Source organism: Micropterus salmoides, unplaced genomic scaffold (genome assembly GCF_014851395.1).
Source record: "Micropterus salmoides isolate LMB-PRFRI ecotype aquatic unplaced genomic scaffold, ASM1485139v1 Ms_hic_scaffold_11, whole genome shotgun sequence".
In the NCBI taxonomy this organism is placed as follows: Eukaryota; Metazoa; Chordata; class Actinopteri; order Centrarchiformes; family Centrarchidae; genus Micropterus; species Micropterus salmoides.
The window spans coordinates 18,104,507-18,124,814 of NW_024040152.1; the positions used below are offsets into that span (position 1 = coordinate 18,104,507).

The window sequence follows — 20,308 nt, forward strand, 5'->3', positions numbered from 1 at the left end:
TGTCTCTGACTGATACCCGTGAAGTGCTGCTGTGCTACAATTAGGGGGTTAATGTGAGCTGAGAACTCACATACATCTTTATCTTTTTATTTTTATTTTTTTATTTTTAAAACTGAGTTCATCAACAGCTACATTTGTTGAGTTTACCTGGATTGCACGGAGGCTAAGCAGTAGCAGTTACCTCTGCTGAGCTGGCACTCTAACCTGGGAAATTTTTGGTTGCCATGGAAACTACCCTTGCTCATCATTTCAGCTCAGTGCTGCCGCCCCCTCTCAGTATTTTTATTTCCATCTATTTTTCCCTTATTTGTTAGCTTTAAAAGTAGAGGGAATAAAAACTGAGGAGAACAAGCAAGAGTGGTGGCTAGGATGGAGAGCAGAGACAGATACTATAGCTGCCCTTCGGGGGAATTGTCTCCCCTTTGATTCCTTGGTAATGCAATCAGATCAGGATGCAGAGCGTCTAATTAGCAGTATACCTGTAGGTTTCATTTGTGCCCTTTTTGATTGTTTTCAGTTTCCCTTTTCTCCGTTGGTTTTGTTTTCCTTGAATCACCCTTCTTTTACTTGATTTCTCTCTTATCTTCATGTTTTTGCAGTACTGGTTCTTTCCTTCAAGGTTGAGGGCAGCACTGAGAAAGCAGTGGAAATCTGCTGACATCATCGCCCAAGATCCAGTCATAGCTTGGCTGAGAGAGAAGGGGGGGAGGGATACAGGGAGGATGGAAGGGAGGCAGGAGGGAGGGAGAGAGGGAGGCAGGAATTGGGCATTAAGAGAGAATACTGCAGCTTCCTCTCAGATTCTACACACATAGAAACACACACATATTCAGATGAACTGGATCATGGGGCTCTAACACACGCCCACAACAGCAGCATCACTGTGCTGCACCACAGAGAGAGAGAGACCAGCCTCTTCTTCCATCTCTCACTCTTTCTCTCCCTGTCTGTCTCATTCTGTCTCATATTCAAATGCACACAAGTAGACAGACACGTGCAGCAGGGAAGATCTGAGTGTTGGGTCGCTGAGCATTCGGGGGGGGGGCCCTCCCCTTCTTCTTCTTTCTCTCACTCTCTCACTCCCTCTCCCTGTTCACCTTGTCTGTTCCGGCTGTATGGTTTATTGTTGCGTCAGAGCCAAAGAGAGCCAGCGAGAAGCATGCCGGGGGAGAACGCTCACAGATCTGTGCCCACCGACAAACATCCAGAGCAGGCAGCTGAGGAAACAGGGCTTCCTGGACCAGGTAGGATCTCTGGGGTTGGGGATGGGAAGAAAAAAGTAATAAAATATATATAATATATATAATTGAAGACAGAAAGCAAGAGAAGAGAGGATGGTTAGTGTAGAGCAAGTGGATAGTGTTACATAGATTGGGGCAGGAGGGGCAGTAGGGGGTGAGTTAGCATGAGAAAGCATGGCATAATTACAGAGACTAGCTTTTGATAGTGTAAGATACTGTTAGCTAAACACAATCTGTTTGAAACTGGCATGTGGAGAACAGTCAGTTTAGAGCTGGGTCATTTCTATCTTTCTGTTGACATGTGCAGTTTGTGTAAGCTGTTATTCGGCTGCATATTGGCCTCCTCACTAAACAGCATGTTGTCTCCCCCTCCAGCTCCCAGGTATAAGCAGCCTCCCCAAAGCCTCCAACCCAGAACTGTGAACTCCCAGCCCACTTCTATGCACTCCTATGCGCTAAATTCTGAAATCTAATCTCTCGTCTAAATGCACATTTGGACTTCCAAAACCTTTGTGTAATTCCCCCCCTCCAGCGCTCCACCCCATGCTTATCAAAACCCCAAGCCCCATCTTCCCCTTTCCTAATCCTGTCCTCCTTACCCCAATCCCTCCTCCCACTGCCCCATCTTCAGCCCTGGAATCTGTATCCACATCCTCCCAGCAATTTTGTGAGCTGTGGGTAAGGGCAGTGTAGAATTGCTCCTCCCTTCCCCCAGCCTCAGCAGGAGCATGACACAGCAGCATGGCAGCACTCTGTAGAAAAACACAAACACAACCACAAGAGCTTTTGTTATTGTTGCCAATTGTTTTATCTGGTCCAGTTATTCCTCGTGTTGCTGCTGTATATCTGAAGTTGTGAAATCATGAAAAAGGTAATTAAAGGAAAATTATAATAGGGAGAGAGAAAGGTTGAGTAGATAAGGTGGCCATTAAGTTTAGCCATCATAACTGTCAGGTGTTTACAACAGTATACCCCGGACTCATGAAACCTATATTTCGTGCAATAACTTTCAGAGACACAGTGGTCACAAGCCTTTGTTCCAGTGACATTCTCACTCTGATTGCATGATTGTAATCAAGGGGACATCAATAGAATCTTGACCCTCCCGATCTCTCATCTGCATTAAGAAAACTCCCTGCCTCCTCTCTACTGGAAGTTGTTTTCAGTGGTTTGCTGTTGTGGAAATGTCCCTGCTTTAACTTCATCATTGCCCTAAACTGTTCTTAGGCTTGAAATTATTTTAAGCTTTCTTGCCCCGAATCTTGGCAGAGGAGGGAGGAGAGAGAATTGTCAGATGCTCTGGTTATAACTTGTATTGTGGCAGATACTTGATGAAAGTGGGGGACTGATTATAACTAAAGAAGGGGTGGGGGGGCAGATGGAGAAAGACAAAGAAACATATGAGACTACAGGCGTGTCTCTTCATGATTCAATCTGAATCTTAGTTGTAATAGATGCTCCCCTTGGGGCTGACAGGCCAGCGCTGCAGCCTCTGTGACGCAGCTCCAGTCTGCTCAGCTTGCTGCGGCCTGCTCCTCGTTTGGCAAGCTGGGTGCTCGATTTTACTGCATTCCCCCAGAGGAGACTCTCAGGCTGGGCCAGTGAGGGGAAGAGAGGCAGACATCCACGGACTATTTGCAGTGCTGAATCTGCAGCAAAGAGATGACAGTTATGCTAGCAGGCATAATACATGTCACTGACTTGTTTAAAAGCCTAGCAAAACAGTAGTTCAAAATGTATGCTGTCCAACTGGGATTATAATGCCTAGCATATAAGGGAGAAAGATACAATTATTCTGAATGTGTTCAATGTAGCTGTTTTCTATAAATCAGGTGGACTGGATTTTTGTTTGCCTGTGCATATGGTCACTGAAGCTCGGTGCCTTTTTAGTAGGCTATGCAAGATAAAACCCAATATACATCACAATTACATGTTCAACAATTACAATGTTCAATACCTATTAACAATATTAGCGTAGCGCATGTGGAGAACATGAGTTGGCTTTTGTGCATGCTTAACTCCGCATCTCTCTGATTAGTGGCAGATTTGACGCAGAATGCACACACATACACCTAGCGCTTATTATTGGGGCAATGATCAGGCAGGGCTGCTAAGTGCTGATGACTGCATCCACCACCATCACAGGCAGGGCAATAGAGCAGTGAGGGAGGAAAAGCAAAGCAGATATACAATGTCAAAAGGTAAAAAGAACATGGAGGCAAGAGAAGGAAGCGAAGAGTCACAACTAAAAGTGAAACAAGGGGAGGCAGCTATTTATTCATGTGTAAAACAGGACTGAAGAGAGGATTAGATAGGAAAACGTTAAGAGAGAAATCTTGAGGGAGACACAGGAGTGGATACAGAAGAGTGAGTGAATTAGTAAGTGGTATCTGGGTTCCTGGCAGAGCAAGTGTTTGTATATGTGTGTGTGAGGGTGTGTGCTTTTGTAGCTGGCACAGAGCTGATCCACTTGTGTGTTATAATGGCCAATCAGCATGTGGATTCAGGTCACCGTGGCAATGCCCCAGTTAAGAGAGTAAATGAAGGTTCTGTTCCCTCCCTGTGTGTCATAGAGAAAAAGGCACATGTCACGTTCTTAACGAAAATTTCAGTGAATGTATGGTTTTGTGTTATGGTAATCAATCCAACGTGAGAAAATCATTAAAGACAGGCAGTGGAACTGAAACAAATGAAGAATACAGTAAGTCAATTCCATCTGCTTCCATTTACTTTCCCTTTCTTTCTCATACAGAAGACTCCCTCCCCTCACCTCTGTCCCCCTTTTCTTTCATTCAGTCATTTCATCTGAATGATTTCCCCATTCATGATGACAGTTAATGAAGATGATAGCATGGCCTGGAAGAACAAGTGGATAGTTCCTTTTTGCCAAAGGCTAATTGTGCAATTGTGTATGTTGATACAGTAAGAGAAGGAGAAACAGAGAGGTGAATGAAGATACTGTACTGTATGTAGAGAAGCATTGTTTTCCACTTTCAGCCTTATGGTGGGCCACTATAGGCAGGAATATTTTGTTCACAGTATCCCCCTTTTTCCTAATTCAAGATTTTGATTGCAACTGCTCCATCCCTTTATGTAAACTATTGTTTTACATAGCTTTTTCTGCTTTCAGACATGACCAGACACCCGTCTACTGACTCCACCCCTAGTGACAGCGGCTCCTCCCCTAGTGACAGTGGTTCTAGCCCTTCTCCTAGTACTCCTCAGAAGCTTCTCCCAGCATACACCTCTCCATTTGGACCACGAATATTTCATGCAACCCCTAGCTCCTCTGGTACCCCAAGACCTCAACCTGAAGGCTCTGACCATCGCAACAACACACCAAGATTGTCTGGAAAGTTAGGTGGTCATGGCCCATGTGGTCGCCATGTCCCTGTTAAAATGGAGAGAATCAAGGTGTGTGTTATGTGTGTAAGAACATGTTTGCAATTTTAAATTAAATATGGTACCAGACACATTTTAGTGGTATACTGATATGAACTTTAATATGTATGTATAATGTGTTATTCCCAGGTCCTGACTGGTTCTGAGGTGGAGAGTGACTATCAAGAGCCACAGACCATTGACACAAGAGTGGTAATGGGTCAAGAGACACTGATCAAAACAACAGAGATCCAGAAAGGGAAATCCCTGGTTGAGCCAAGTGGTCAGGCTATCCCTTTGCCAGCTATCCCAAGCTTTTCAGGTCTTCAGTCACAAGGAAAAGAGATACAGCTGGAAACCAGCAAAGAGGAAAGCCAAGCCCAAAGCCCTCAAAAACAGCAGGCTCAGCAAAAAGACCCTGTGCAGCCCCATACCATACTCCCTTCCCCTTTTCACAACCCTGTTTTGCCATCCTCCTCCCCAGAGCCAATCACAACAGATGACCGTTTGATGGACAACCAGGAAGCGGGTCAGATCCTTTCTCAAGACGAAGTGCCTTCCCTCCCTTTATCTGAGCTGGCCTGTCCAGTTGCTTTGTCCTTCTCTGAGCCAGCCTATACTGTTGACCCACTTCGAGTGGGTGTGCCCTCATCTCTTGACCCTGACCTGTACTATACTGCCCCTTCCACCCCAATCAAGATGGCTTCTCGTTCTTCGCACCTTAAACATCATTCATATCCTGGCTCTCCAGCGTGCCCACTCTCCCCTGGCTCTCCCTCAGACAGCGAGGAACTCTGTTCCCCTCTCACTTCTCCCTCTGGCTCTTATATCACAGCAGAGGGAGGGAGCTGGGCCTCCTCTTACACATCTTCCACCTCCCCCTCCACTTCTCCCAACCTGCTCCTCACAGAAGAAGCACAGGAGGCCCCTGCTTGCTTTGTGAGCTCCTTATCAGAGATTGGAGATGAAGTTGCAGAGGAAAAGGGACGAGTAGGTCTAGAAATAGCCCAGAGCAGTTCAGGGGACTTCTGCCTGTACCGTCCTGAGGAATTTATCATGAATTCACAGATAGGTATTACAGGGACAGTGATACTCGAGGAGGAAGAGGCTCCAAAAGGGGATGAAATCAAGATTTCCAGAGAAAGTTGTCGTCCTTGCTGGGTGACTGAGGATACATCCCCTCTAAGGAGCAGCAGCAGCCGTAGCAGTGACTCCCAGGAGGATGGAGGAGAGTCTGAAAGCTCACTCTGCCCACTGGAAGAGGCCAGTGCTGGGAAAGCAGAATACTCTAGACCCATACAGACAGGCCTGAAACTGCAACTGGAGGCATGTATATCAGAGGAACATTATGGACAGATGGATGACCACTCAGAATTACCCTCCACTGCCTTGACTCCTGACTCAGAGAACATGACCATGGCCTCATCTAGCCTTAGCCCTGACTCACCTGTCATTCCCCTGGATGCCTTCTGTCCTGGAGCCTTTGGTAGGCTCAGCCCCAGTTCTTTCTTGTTCTCCCAGGCAGCCTGTGCTGATGATATACCAGAGGAGGAAAGGATGATCCCTGCCTCCCTCATCTCCTTTCCCCTCCACACAAGCCTTATCTTTAAGGCGGATTCAATGGAAATTACCCTCTTCCCCACAGAGGAAGAGAATGAAATAGGAGAAGTTAATGACAGAAATGAAGGAAAGGATGTTAATGCATATGCAGCAGGAGAGGAGGAGGCGGATGTTGAAGATGACGATGATGATGAAGAGGATGATGATTTTGATTATGATGATGATGATGATGTTGATTTCAATGCTAGTGGAGTTGCTGACAGGAATAATGATGATGAAAACAATGAAGACAGTGACAATGAGGACCATGATGAGGCAGGTGGGGAAGCTAAGGTAGAGGTGAAAGTGGTAGAAGGAGAGGAAAAGGAGGAAGAAGAAGAGCAGGAAAAGGAGGAAGAGAAGCGTGATAGCAAAGCAGTGGAGGATCCTACAGGTGAGGACAGCTCAGCATCCTTCCTTCATTCACTTTCAGAGACATCAATCAATGAGGGGTTGGACGAAGCCTTCTGTTTCCAAGATGATACAGATGACTCATTAGATTCTGCCTCCTATAATGGAGAAGAAGACGAACGTCTATATAGCACTGAGAGGCATGCACAAACATTAGAACCCACACCAGTGGATGCACTTGATCCAACTGAAATCCAACCAGAACCTGAACAGGGGTCTACCATTGGAACAGATCAAACTGAACCTTTGCACACACAACTGAGCAATGACAAACTAGCGGATCACCCAAAAGCCACCTGTCTTTCTGAAGCCATTTCTGTACACCCCAAAGACAACAATATAGAACCCAAACATTTGGATGAACCTAAACCCCCTGAACCTCAGTCAGACCCTGAACAGGAATCTACCTTTGAAACAGGTCAGACAAAACCTTTGCACACGCAAGTGAGCACAGACCAACTAGTGGATTGCCATTCAGAAGCAATTTGTTGTCAGCTGGAGTCCTCCAGCAACCTGGATGAGAGTGGGAGTGAGAGTGAGATGATGGATATCTCTGGTTCTTCCAACCCCCTTGAGCAGCTTAAAGACAGCCCTCATTTTAACCCTTCCACCACTCCTATTGTCATTCAGGCTCCACCTGACCCTGCTGCTGAGTTCCACATCTATCCTCCTTCTGCCACTCCCACACAGGAGATGACAGACTTTAACAGTTCGGTTCTTCCAGAAGAATTGACGGAGGAAAATCCCCAGATGAAAGATGTTGATTTGAAACAGAGCAATGATTATTCAGGGGACGAACCCACAGAGAAACCAGAAAGAGACTCTTTCAAATTGCTCATCAAGCCTCGTCATTATCAGCCAGAAAGCCACAGGACTGTAGGAGCAAGTAGACTTGTATTATCAAAGTCTTTCTCCAATAAATCTGAGGTGCCTGGAGGAGCAGAGGCGATGTGTAGTGACACTGAGCTTGACCAGAAGAATGGGAATCCCTCAGCTGAGTCTATGAGTGTGGAGTGTAAAAACACTGATTCTGGACCCTCTCTGAATATGGCCACTGCCACCAATGACTTGAATAAAGGTGTTCTTCTTCTCTCCTGCCCTAAAGACCCTAGTCCCAACCCCAGCAATATCCCTGTTTCTGCCTCTCCAGAAGTCATCTCAGAACTTGCTGACAATCTGGCCCTGACCCCTGAACACTGCCCCAATGATTCTGCCCAGGAGAACCTGAGGGAAAACACCCTCACTGCTGATGAGGGGGTGCTGGGAGCTGTTGGATCTCCACACTCTCCCCTTGCTATCTCACCCAAAAGGGAAAACTCAGAAACAGACACGAGCAGGGAGATGGCTCCTGGAGCTGGAGCATGGTGTGATGACAGGATTGGGCTAGGTTTTGGTCTAGGATTATCATCAGGCGCTGAGTTTGGTGTCTGGGGAGCAGGGGAGTCTCTCTCCCTGTCTCTGGGGAAGAGGTACGAGTTAGAGGCGGAGAGTCTGCTTATGTGTGACACAGATGGCCAGAGTACACAGATGGCTGTGGTTCCCAACATGGGCAGTGAAGTGTGCAAAAATTATGACAATGTTCTGGGTTCTGTTCTGGATGAGGAAGATAACAACAGTCTATGTGGTAAGAGGGACCAGATGGCGGATGAAGAATTGGTAGGAGAAGGAGCTTCTGAGTCCAACTTGGCCCATTGGAAGTCCATTGAAGAGATCTCAGAAGCAGGGGGAGGGGAGGATGGAAGCTCCAGATTCCCAGAAGATGATGTCAGTAATCTAAATCCAGATAATGATGGAGATAACACAGACATGCAAATACAAGACACCTGGAAGAATTCTAGCAAAAACAATGCCTTTGACTCCTTGGAAGTAGCTATGTGTGGAAGTCTGAATGCGCTATCAGAGGAAGTGAGACCCCAGAGTGTGAGTGTCAATGTCAGAGAGTCTGTGTCCAATATTCCACTTGAGGAGATGCCACCTCAGGTTTCTGACACAATTTCTAATGAAGACGGAGAAACAACACACAGTTCCATAAACCAGACATCAGACACAAGACAGGTAGCGTCCTCAAAAGAAGGTATCAGAAGTATGTCAGTACCATTAGTTGAAACTCACGGGAACAAAGCTGTAACAAACCAACATCTCAGTTCAACCGATAAAACCAAGTCAAGATGTCATACTAGTCCAGAGTGTCACACAAGCACTCCGGAGAGTAATAAAGCATTTTCTTTGCTACATGGATCATTTGGCTCCTTTACTCCTAAATGTAAATCTAATGAATCAAGACCAAGTAGAGCTTGTAAAGACAAGATGGAAAATTCTGGTTCTCTGTCAGAACCAGAGGTGGTGGAGCCTCACACTGAAGGCCAAAGAAAAGTTGATGTCAGTCCTGTGACTGAAAGACTTGTTAATGAACCAAAGACTGAAGATGCCTTTAGAGGACAGCAGTGTGTTGTTTGTAACTCAGGGGAAGAAGATGAGGAAGAAAAATCAGAAGACAAAGCTAAAAGAGGCGAAGAGAAAGATAAGAAGAACAAAAAAGGAATAACAACCTCTCCTGCACCGAATGGTCCAGAGCACTTTGTGTGTCACACCCCTAAAGGGGAACTTTGCACAGATAAACCACTTGCTGCTAAGAATGGGAGGAGAGGGAAGCAGAACAAACACAGGGCATCTCAGAAAGGCAGTCATGCTGATTCGAGCCCTGAATCAGTTGATGATCCAAAGAAACCTTCTGTTCCATTAAATGCTGCTGCAGATGGATGGTCAAAGGGGGTCGCAGACAATTCTAAAACTAAAAAAGGCAGAAAAGCAAAAAACAAAGCTCCATTGCCGTACTGTCAAAAGAGGACATCTGAGACAGACAATGCAGAATCTGGTTCACAGATACAGGGGGATGACAGTCGCAGTTCTAGCCATGGATACTGCAACTCTGCCACACATAAACCAGACAACCTCAATGTGGCGGCAATGAACCAAGAATTACATCAGAAACAGGAAGTGCTTGATAACAGACCACTATCTGATAATCAGGGGGGAAGCACAGTGGACATTAATGACAACAACATAGATACTGGCCACAGCCCACCTTCCCAGGATACCATATCATATTATCTGGCTCCACTTTCTTCCTCAACATCTCCCGTTTCCTCCTCCTCCCCTCTACCTTGTGCCTCCACAGATCCAGAGGATAATCTTCCCACACCTGTGCAGGAATCCCAACCTATTGTCTCAGCCAAGTCTTCACACACCATGTGCCCCATCTCCCCTTCAATTTGCTCTATATCTCCCACAACACAACAAGATTCCCAATTTCTTTCTAACAACAACCTCCAAGAGGTCACTGATGTCCTTTCTACATCAACTACATCTGCCACAAGTGTCTCTTCACCCTCATTCTCCACTGCCATGCTGTTAAGCCTGTCCCAGCCCACCCAAGAGTCGTCTTCACCTGGGTCTGGGACTCTGGATTCAGCATGTGTTCCAGACCCTACTTCCGGTGCCCAGTCCTATTCACAGTCTCAGCCTAATCTCAACATCCAGCCTCACAAACAAATCGAGGAAGGTCGCACATGGAGCACACAAGACAGGTGCAGAGGTGAGTATGGAAATGATGACTTGTTAGATTGATACACAGGAATTCCTTGTTGTTACTGACAACAGTTAAAGGGTGCTATGAAAATTGGGGTTGTTGTCAAAAAGAAAAATTGCCAATCCCCTGTTCCTGGTTGGTTTTAAGCAACAAAAAATAAGCTAAAGTTTGTTAAAACAAAGTAAAATGTGAGCTTCCTTATACAAGTATGATCAATTAATGTGTGCTCTTGAAGGTCCCAGTTTTGCTGAGGAAGAGACAGACAGTGAGGATGATGGTCAACTGCCTCAGCGTGGTCACAGATCCCAGCCCAGAGGAGTTGCAGGAAACAGAAATGGATATATGCAGAAAGAGTCTGGTCCATCCAGTCAACGGGAAATACAGCCTTTCTCTGCCCACCAAATAGCCGACAGACACTCAGGCTGTCCAATCAACCACAGCCACAAGATTTCTGAAGACATCGACCTATCCTTCAAAAACAATTGTGAGTTGTTTCTGAACCTTGTATGTGATATGGCGTCAGCTTCAGAAATCCCCTAAATTTCTTTGGCTCTGTGTTATACACTCCACCCTTTTCTTTCTGCCTCTTTTCGTGTGTCTTTCTGCTAGTTCTATAGTAAACCTGGAGTTATTGTTATAATGTGATACATGTAGGCTACATGTGTTTGAATTTAAAATGATGATCCAAGACAGAATAGCTTGAAGTCGCTGTGCTTTTATGACAAAGGACATCACAAGATATGTAAATTCTCAGCATTATATAGTTGACTGTTTGAATTATGGATGAAGTGGGCTCTCTTGTTACCAATAGTGCATTGCATATCATTTAAAAATCACATAGTATTGAGATATAATTAAATTCATTTCCCATAGGCTAATTAAATTTCCTGGTGTTGATTAAATGAGCTTTTGGATTTTTTTAATGAACACTCTATTTATCAGCATAGCACTAATGAGATAGAGTCACTAATGCCCTCATTACTTCTACTTTGGTGATTTGTTTCTATAGCAATAAGGATATTATAAGCCTCACTACATGCACTTGAATGTATGTCGAATATGTGCTTGTGTAGGTTCCATTTTGGCTTCCTGTAATGAGTCTGAGAGTGAGGGGTCAGTGCCTGAGCTAGAGGAGCCAGAGCCATTGAGACCATCAGAGCCCCAGGTGAGTCTGTTCAAGCTGCTCATCTCTGCTTGTACTGAGTTATCCCCACATCATTTTAAACATCTTTTATAAAAACTATGGCATGCTAGAGAGGACATGAGTAAAACAATGATGATAAAGTAATGATTTCACAATTAGAAGGAAACAGTTTGCTTCACATTGAAATAATGAATCACATGTCATATTTGGCCCTCTGTATGTAATTTGTCATGGTATGTAAGCTTTTCTTTGCTCTTGCACTTTTGAGAGATAATCTGCTATTGCCCTACTTTTTTATTTTTTATTTTTGATTGGTTGATGAAGTTTAAGGATATTTATGTTCTTTCTCTTTCTTTTTTTTTTTTACGAACCGCTGTTACTGCTGCTGTTAAATACATCACTTCCTGTATGTGCACGAGAAAATAAAGCTGCCTGGCAACTGCAAAATAGCAGCAAAAATGTTTTTGTGTATAAGATGAGTCACTTTTGGTGATATTAACAAAACTGAAATTATTATTGCAGTAAAGGAATTCATATATGGATTTTCCTTCAGTCTATCTCCTCTGCAGATGAAGGGCTAAACAGACCAAAACAGAGCCGCAGTGAGAAGAAGGCCCGCAAGGTCAGAGAAACTGAAAAGAATAAAAATAGAATTAATGAAGTGGTCAAAGAAATTATCAAACTGATTATGAAACCAATTGCTCCTTTGAGAATATTGTTTAATGTGTGTTATTTTGTCTGTCTTTCTCACTCTCTCTGCTGCTATACATGCCTGCAGGCTATGTCTAAACTGGGTCTGAAGCCGGTCCACGGTGTGACCAGAATCACCATTCGGAAGTCCAAAAGTATCTTGTTTGTTATCAGCAGACCAGATGTGTTCAAAAGCCCCGCATCAGATATTTACATTGTATTTGGCGAAGCAAAGGTAAGTCTTTCTTTCTTTCTTTCTCTCTCAAGTTTCAGTACATGTATTGTATTACCTCTCAATCTCTCCTCTCATCTCCTCTCAGATTGAGGATCTGTCTCAGCAGGCTCACAAAGCAGCCGCAGAGAAATTCAAGGTGCCTGTGACCTCATCTCCCTTGGCCCCACCTGTCCCACCTAGCCTCACCATCAAGGAGGAGAGTGATGAGGAGGAAGAAGAGGTGCTTACTGCCAAAACTATTGTTTCTGACCACCTATCACACTGATATCAGTACAGTATGTTGTAGTGCTCTGTAAAATGTTTGATGTCTTTCTGTCTTTTTCTTTCTTTCTGTACATCAGGTGGATGAGGGAGGTCTTGAGCAGAGGGACATTGAGCTGGTGATGGCTCAGGCCAATGTGTCAAGAGCCAAGGCTGTCCGTGCACTGAAACACAACAAGAATGACATTGTGAACGCTATCATGGTGAGGAGGAAGGAGGGGGGAGGAGGGAGCAAGGAAGGAAGAGTGAGAGGGTAGAGGGAGGGCAGATGGTGAACAAAATAATGAGTCATAGCCAGTGAGCAGTGGAGTGCGTGGAAGGGGAGGGTAAAGGAGAAAGAGCAGAGGACAAATGACAAGCAGAATTTTTCCCCAGTAACTGAGCAACCTCTATGGTTCTGTAAGTCATCCGTGCAGTTTAATGCCCACTAGGTGGCAGCAACAACTCACACTGAGATAACTGAGTTGTGTAAGTGACGCAGATGATTTTGTTCCTGATTTGGTGGAAAGCAAGATGAAGCTGCCTTAACACCACTAGCAAAAGTTTTCCAAGTAAAAAGAGAGCTTCTCATACTGACTATCCCAGAGAATGTTTTTTTTTATGTGAAACATCTCCTAGAGTTACCCATGTTTTATTTGTTGAATTTTCAATTGTTTTCATTGTTTAAATTATTACCAACTTTCTCTATCTGTCCCTTCTGTCTTTCTATCCCTCTTCTTTATAGGAGCTGACCATGTGAGTGGTGATGATTTGACTCCTGTACCCCTCCTCCAGCCTATAAAGCCTAAACGCCACTGATTCTTCTGTATCGCTGCTACTGTATGTTGCATCCCCAAAATCTGCTAAATAAAGTTTGTTCCAATGTGGGCTGTGACTGCACTGTAAGACTGATTTTCCTGAAGATATTGCAGCTAGTTTGGTGTAACTTGTTTTAACATTAGGAGCAGCACAGTCCTTAATATTCTGCAAATTCACAAGGCCTGTTTTTTCCTTACCCCATTTTCAGAATTAGCACATTGAGTTTATGTGTAATGAAAAGTGCTAAATTAAGTAAAATTGCCATTGCCATATCTACAAAACAACCCCCATGCTTTTTTTATTTTTATTTTTGCCAATCTTTAACGTCAAAAAATGTTTAAATAGTATCATATGTAAATGTAAAATCTATAAATTATTTCAAATGTTTTGATTTGATAGTATGTGATCTAAAATATAAACTTTCAACACAAAATTGTAACCTGCTGTCACTCAAACTGAGTGACAACAATATAGTCTAAGTTAATTGTTTTTGATGCTGATGTTGTTTTATTATTTTAAAGTATAAGCAACTGAAAAACAAAAAAAGGCTTATTTTTCATCGGTATATCAAAGTCTTCATGAGAACAAATTTGGTTATTTATATTGTCCAAAAATGACTTAATGGGTTCAAGAGAAAGGCACACTGAATCATCACATGCTATTCATGTGTGGCAGATGCCAAGGACTGGGTGAAATAGGCAAGGCGAAATCATAATTTCTGGTAATGGCTTTTTAAAAGAAACATTGCAAGTATTCTGCATTGTAAGATTATCATTACATATAATTGTTTTCATGCTTTGCAGAAGTGGTCTGCAGATATTAAAGAAATACTTTGCACTGCTAAATTGTTTTTTTGGTCCCAGAAGATTTATGCAAGTCTCACAGTTATTCAGACCTTTAAATGCTCATTAATCAGTGCTTACAAGTACAAATGCTTGCATTGTCTAAAATGTTCTTAAATGAATCATACTCCATAGAGTTAGACTTTGCCAACACTGTGCCAGACTCAGATGTCACATTTTTCTAAAAAAGTGGATGTGTCATTATGAAATTAAACTCTCATTTTCTTCTGTTTCTCACTCTTGTATAATGTCACACAACACAGATTACACAAGCATGCACACACAGGTGCCAAATTAATTTCTATCAACTTTATTGTACAAACTGATTAGAGTACAAAACACAAGCCGGGGACTGCAGGTTTCTGTTTGACAAGTGGTGGCAGTAACACAAATTCAAACCAAGCATGCTGAGTCATTAGCCTTAAATTACTTTGCAATGCCTCTACATGTAAGTGTACAAAGTCTGTCCCTTTGACTTACGTAAACACAAATGTGAGGCTATGATGTATTTCAGTGTGTGAAAATATAAAAGTATTGGCAATAATGAATTAAATACTGTCACAGGCAATGTAAATAACCATCAAAATCAAGATAATACTATATATTCCAAATGGTCACTGGGAATGTTTTGTTAGCAGTGTCTAACAGTAGTGCTTCGTCGTTCTAAACACTGCATCATACACATGTCTATTTTTCAAATTACAACTAGGACTTTAAGCCAGCAGATAAGCATTTCATCTTATAAAACCATTCCAAACTATGGTTGTGTGGTTCTCTACTAGGCAAGAATTGCTCTCCTGAGTATTTCCCATAGCAGTGCAGGCAGATACATTTTGACTCTCCTGGAAAATTAAACTAATGCCTTTGGGCTTCAGTCAAGTGTTGGTGATCCAGATCCAGATCTTTAGGTGGAGGTTTTAACCGGAAGGACGTTGTTCTCAAAGTGTCCCTGGTTAGTGACATTCCCAGCTGGGAAGTATCTGGCCACCACGAAGGAAGAACCATCTGATGCAGTGGCCTTACCGACACCTAGCTTTTTAGTGCTCTTCCACACCATTGCTGTGAAATGGCCTAGGTGGTGAGTGAAATGAGAAATGGAAAGAAATTAAAGGCATAAAATAGAGTGAGCGTGAGAAAAAACTGACTGTTAGGACATAGTGGAAATTGAGTGCACACAGACTTAAGTTCTTCTAAATATTTACAGACATAGGAATTTCTCACCAGTCCCAAACCTCTGCTTTCACTCTGTACAATTTATTCCTTTCTTTCTCTATCAGACAACTTTATATGAATCAGTGTGAATTACTGTCACAAGCTCCTAGTACTGATCTACTTCCTGTGTGATCATGTTAAACAGAGTCTGAGGCTATGGGAAATGATCTAGAGGAATTAGGGCAGACTGGAAATGGCATGTGGCTGATGAGTGATACACAGGACTGTGATTTCCCCTCAGTTTCCCCATGGCTGGTCACTGAATCAGACAGTCACACGCTGACTGAGGTGTGACATCAACACAGGAATAACAACAACCTTGCTTATGCCTGAGTAAACGTGAGAAATAAAGCAAGAAAAAGATACACTGAGATAAATGCTCTGAAAAAAAGAGGAGAAATTAGATGAGACAAGACAAGATGAAAACATATAAAGGGAAGTGTTTGATATAATGTATCATGGCAAAACACTCACACACACAGCCATACTGTATATTCATATCGGAAAGGTTGTAATAATACTTTATTATTATGATATTGAATTTAGTCATTTTGCCCAATTTGTAGTTACTATTCTGTAGGTCAGAGGAAGGTTGCCACTGAAATATGAAATATGAACGGAAGTGAGTGAGATGGATAGACACTTCATGTGTAAACCTCACCAGTGCCAGAGGAGAATCCAGGACGGCTGAAGTTGTATTGTTTCACTTCATCATACCAGCGGTCTGCGACGTCTTTTCCTGCTCGTGCACAGGACAAAGTGTCAACTTAAAGGACAATCAAATCTAACTTGTGTCGTACATATTGATCAGAATGACAGCAACTTAAAAGACTGCACCCTGGAGCTTTAAATCCCTTTTGGGTGCATGTTTATGGTGCTGCACTTTCTGTCACCCAGTGCTGCACTGTAGGAGATGTTTTATGAATCACTCTGTCCCGCTCTGACATATTTCTCCAGTGAGTCATAGTGTCTGAGCTCTCAAACACAGTGCGAAGTGGAGGGGAAATAGATCCCAGCTGTTCAGTTTCAGGGTAGGACAGTCTGCTTTAAGCCCCACAGGCTAACCTATTGTACCTATGGAGGAATGTGTCCTATTTGATCTTACATATGTGTATAAGTATCTCAGGAGGATCACAGAGAGGGCTTTTTTTAAAAAGTAAGTATTTTGATTATGTGTTTATGCATATAGATCTGTACCTGATTGGTCATAGGAGGCCCATGCCAGGTTTTCTCCACAGCTCCCTCTACTGGATTCCACGCTGTGTTTCAGAATCCGTGTGCTGGCCAGACTTTCAGCATAACTGTGGAACAGAGGACAAATAAAAGTTGTGGATAGCACTGCTGAAGACTGTAGAAATGCCATTTTGAGTTGTGTATACTTTGAAGCTCATCACCTCTTCAGATGTAGCCTTTCCAGAAGCCTCAGTTTTTAAAAGCCTACTGCACCATGCTGTCCTCCACCCCTCAAGATAAACAGTAAAAAACCCTTACCTCAGAGGTTTAGTCTATGTGTAAATCTGCAGTGTTGGATGGAAACCGGATTCTCTAAATAACTGCTTTTGGTAATAAGTTTGATACTGTTACCCGTTAAAAGACTATCTGGGGCTTACACAATATTTACACATGGAATAGTTTGTTTTTTAATTGTTAGAAAGTTCACTCTCTACTGTACAAAGGAGTATATGCTAACCTATAGGTTTGATCAACATAGTGTTGACAGCATTTGCAATCTGGGGTGGTATTACCAAGATATGGTTCACATCTTCTAGTTACATGTCTCTATTGAAAAGACAGTATTGGCAATCATGTGACTGCCATGTGACCTCAGTGACTCATGGAACATGGTGTGGATAAACCACAGAAGTTAAATGTCAGGTGTTGATCACAAGAGTTAATGATACTTTTTGGATGACAGGACGAACTCCTGCTCTTCCATTACAAGTCCAGTTAGCTTTGTTACTTATTTTGTTGGATAATGTTCTAAATCTAAACTTAAACCACAAATTATTCCCAAAACATGCAGCTGTGTGAGCGAATGATGCCTTAACCTTCCTCCTAAGCAGGGGCGAAACAGTTATGCCTTTACAAACGTCAGTTGACACAAAGGGAGAGGTAAAAATACCATGTTCCAATGAACTGTGCTACACATTAAATGGTAGGTTATCTCCAAACTCAAATGTTTACAATCAGAGACAGTAAAAATACAGTATTTAAAGACATCCACCTTAGGCGTAGACTGTTTATCATTCACATTATGAAATACTACGCCATTTTTTAAAATACATTTTAACGTATTAAAATCAATTGAGGAATTGACATTCTTTTTCCCCAACACAGATTCTTTGTGCTTTGAATGTTGCTGTACATTTCCATGTCAAGTATAAGAGAATTAGAGGTTGTTTAGCAGCTTAATGTTGCTGTTGCCATTGCACCATCAGACATGCATAAAGAAATGGACTGAAAGTCTGTTATCCAAGACATTTGCCCCTCTATCCTTTCCAACGGTAATGATCCCGTTTACATTTACTCAACAGAATAAATTATCTTTGTTTATGATAATGATATGAAAAGTTAATATAGCTGCAATTAGAGGTAACAAATTGTCAACACAACTTGTAATTACAATGAATACAAACCCAGACCCTCAAAATTATATTATAGTTTGTAGCTATTTCATTTGACAGGCTAGGCTCAAACTGTCACTGTTATCCAGAGCGATTTGACAATGGCTAGTATGCGTAGTACTTGCTAATTAGGTTTCAGCTGTAATTTGATCTGTGTGTGCATTAACCCACCGGGCAGCCTCTCTGCTCAACTTGCTGCTCAGCTTCAGTGGAGGAGCCTGGTGCTTCCTCCTGAAGTCATTGTGACACTGAAGCAGCTCCTCAGCAAACTGCTTCGAGGCTGAGACACAGAGGGGACAGAGACAGGAAGGGTTAGCCAACCAGAGAGAGAAATATGACAAAGGAGATGTGATGATGCTACAGGAAGATGTGTACATGACGACATAATATGAACTTGGAGCTGAATTGTGAGTCAGAGTTTCACCACCTGAAGACTGCCTGACCTCAGACAGTGAGTACAACCCGATGACAGATGATGGTGTAGAAAACGTCATCCACATCATCCCCCTCAGCCTGGTGCCTATCACTCACTGCCCTTTTCATAGGTCTCGCAATCTCTCGAGTGCTCACACAATAGGCACATTGAAACAGCCACACACAAACAATACAAATACCAATGCTGCCTAACAGCCAGCACCTACTCAACAACAAACAAAGGATCGGTGAGAGCAGTTTTAAAATCTCATGGAAAGCACCACTAAAGAGGAAAAGAAATAAGTGCAATTGTGTATGTGCTTTGTCCTATTTTTCAAATATAGCAAAGCTTGCACACACATACACTAAACAAGCAAACACACACACATGAGCGCGCATGCACACACACACGCACATGCACACACACACCCGCACACACCCACACAAACACACACACACACACACACACACACACACACACACACACACACAGTTTCATAAGGGGCAAAGTTCTAACTCAGGCCAAATTGATACAATCAAAGTTAAAACCCTCAAGGTGTAGTTTCCACTTACCTGACTTTCCCATGGTGCTGACACAGGAAGCCTTCAGTTAGATCAGTAAAACACTGAACACTGAACAAAAGCAGCCACTCCTCTGTTCTTGCTCTCTTTCTCTTTCTGCCCCCTTCTCTGTTGCTTGCTCCCTCTCCCCTCTCTCCCTTCAGTGCTGTCTATCGAACACTGATGCTTTGGAACAGCTGCTAATGCCTTTATTTCCTTCAATTCCTCTCATTCCATGTTGAACTTAGAGCAGCTATGCTAAGTTCCCCTTTAGCTATTTATCTGCATGTAATAGACATTACTTAATGTGCTTCTTCTTTTCCTTCACTTCATTTAACTTAACCTGCCTGTCTCTCTTGAGGCCACGCACCCTACTATCTGCATGCCCTGCGTCTATCTTTATGGCTCAGAGGAGCACACACCCACTCTGTCTTCCCATTTCTACTAATGAAAGGGGAGCCCATGCGGTCTTTGCTGACATCATCTCTGTGAGACACATGCCCATATATGGCTATATATATTCTTGTATTCTGTATCTTGGTAGTCACTGTTACTCCTAACAACTGTAATCGGGACAGTGGCTTTCCTCACAATCCACGCTGTCATGGTGCAGCATTATGTTATAGATAAGGTGCCACTGAAGACAATAGCAGACTCTGAGATGGGCTGCACAGTGCCTGCTGTGGCCTACATGATGCTCACTGCTAATTCTGTATGGACATATCTCACTTTTTAAAACACCCTTTCACTTTCATTAATGCTGATAGCGTCAATGTGCTTAGGTCATAAAAACATTATAGCCTTCTATAAATATACCACTCCTTCTTTCAGTTTCTTCAGTAACTTCTGGAATCAGGAGTTACCGCCAATACACCCAACTGTAAATGAGCGATTCTTTTACAGTACCTTCATCCTGGGTGAGAAAACAATGACTGAACAATTTGCCTACTAGAGTTGACACACAGGGAGAGGCAGAATCACCATTCATCATGCTGCAGAACAGATTTCTACTATTTGTTTTGTCTGTATGAGGTGTGCTACCCTCTGCACTTTAATGGTATTTCTGAGCAGGGCTATTTATCATTTCAGAAAAAAATAAATGACACCTGCTTTAACAAAGGCAGCAGTGGTGTGCAACGGAACCTCAAAATGGATTACCTCATATTTTACTGTGCATCTCATAACTCAGCTTTTGAAATTGTCTCTCAACTTCTTGTACAGGCTACATATTGTATAAAGAATGAATACTTGCCCTTTTCTTACACCTTAATGTGTAACAGTAGAGTGCTGAGGCTTGATTGCTAAT

General features: G+C 42.9%; 2 protein-coding genes across 3 annotated transcripts; one reads left to right on the forward strand and one right to left on the reverse strand.

Annotated features, from left to right (window-relative positions):
- The first annotated feature begins 828 nt into the window (after window positions 1-828).
- nacad (NAC alpha domain containing) lies at window positions 829-14,342 on the forward strand. Its single transcript, XM_038711577.1, has 10 exons — window positions 829-1,244; window positions 4,372-4,655; window positions 4,773-10,227; window positions 10,457-10,705; window positions 11,295-11,386; window positions 11,919-11,987; window positions 12,144-12,290; window positions 12,376-12,510; window positions 12,632-12,754; window positions 13,276-14,342. The coding sequence occupies exons 1-10, from the start codon at window positions 1,160-1,162 to the stop codon at window positions 13,288-13,290; spliced, it is 6,654 nt and encodes a 2,217-aa protein (XP_038567505.1). The 5' UTR covers window positions 829-1,159; the 3' UTR covers window positions 13,291-14,342.
- A 143-nt stretch (window positions 14,343-14,485) lies between these two features.
- Window positions 14,486-19,431, reverse strand: glipr2l (GLI pathogenesis-related 2, like). 2 transcript variants are annotated; one of them, XM_038711578.1, is made up of 6 exons: window positions 19,015-19,431; window positions 18,455-18,806; window positions 18,199-18,307; window positions 16,601-16,704; window positions 16,065-16,142; window positions 14,486-15,262 (listed from the first exon to the last, which is right to left on the reverse strand). In XM_038711578.1, the coding sequence occupies exons 2-6, from the start codon at window positions 18,528-18,530 to the stop codon at window positions 15,096-15,098; spliced, it is 534 nt and encodes a 177-aa protein (XP_038567506.1). In that variant the 5' UTR covers window positions 18,531-18,806; window positions 19,015-19,431; the 3' UTR covers window positions 14,486-15,095. The 2 variants fall into 2 exon arrangements, with proteins under 2 accessions (XP_038567506.1, XP_038567507.1); XM_038711579.1 differs by lacking the exon at window positions 18,455-18,806 and having other exon boundaries at window positions 19,015-19,427.
- Window positions 19,432-20,308: the final 877 nt, after the last annotated feature.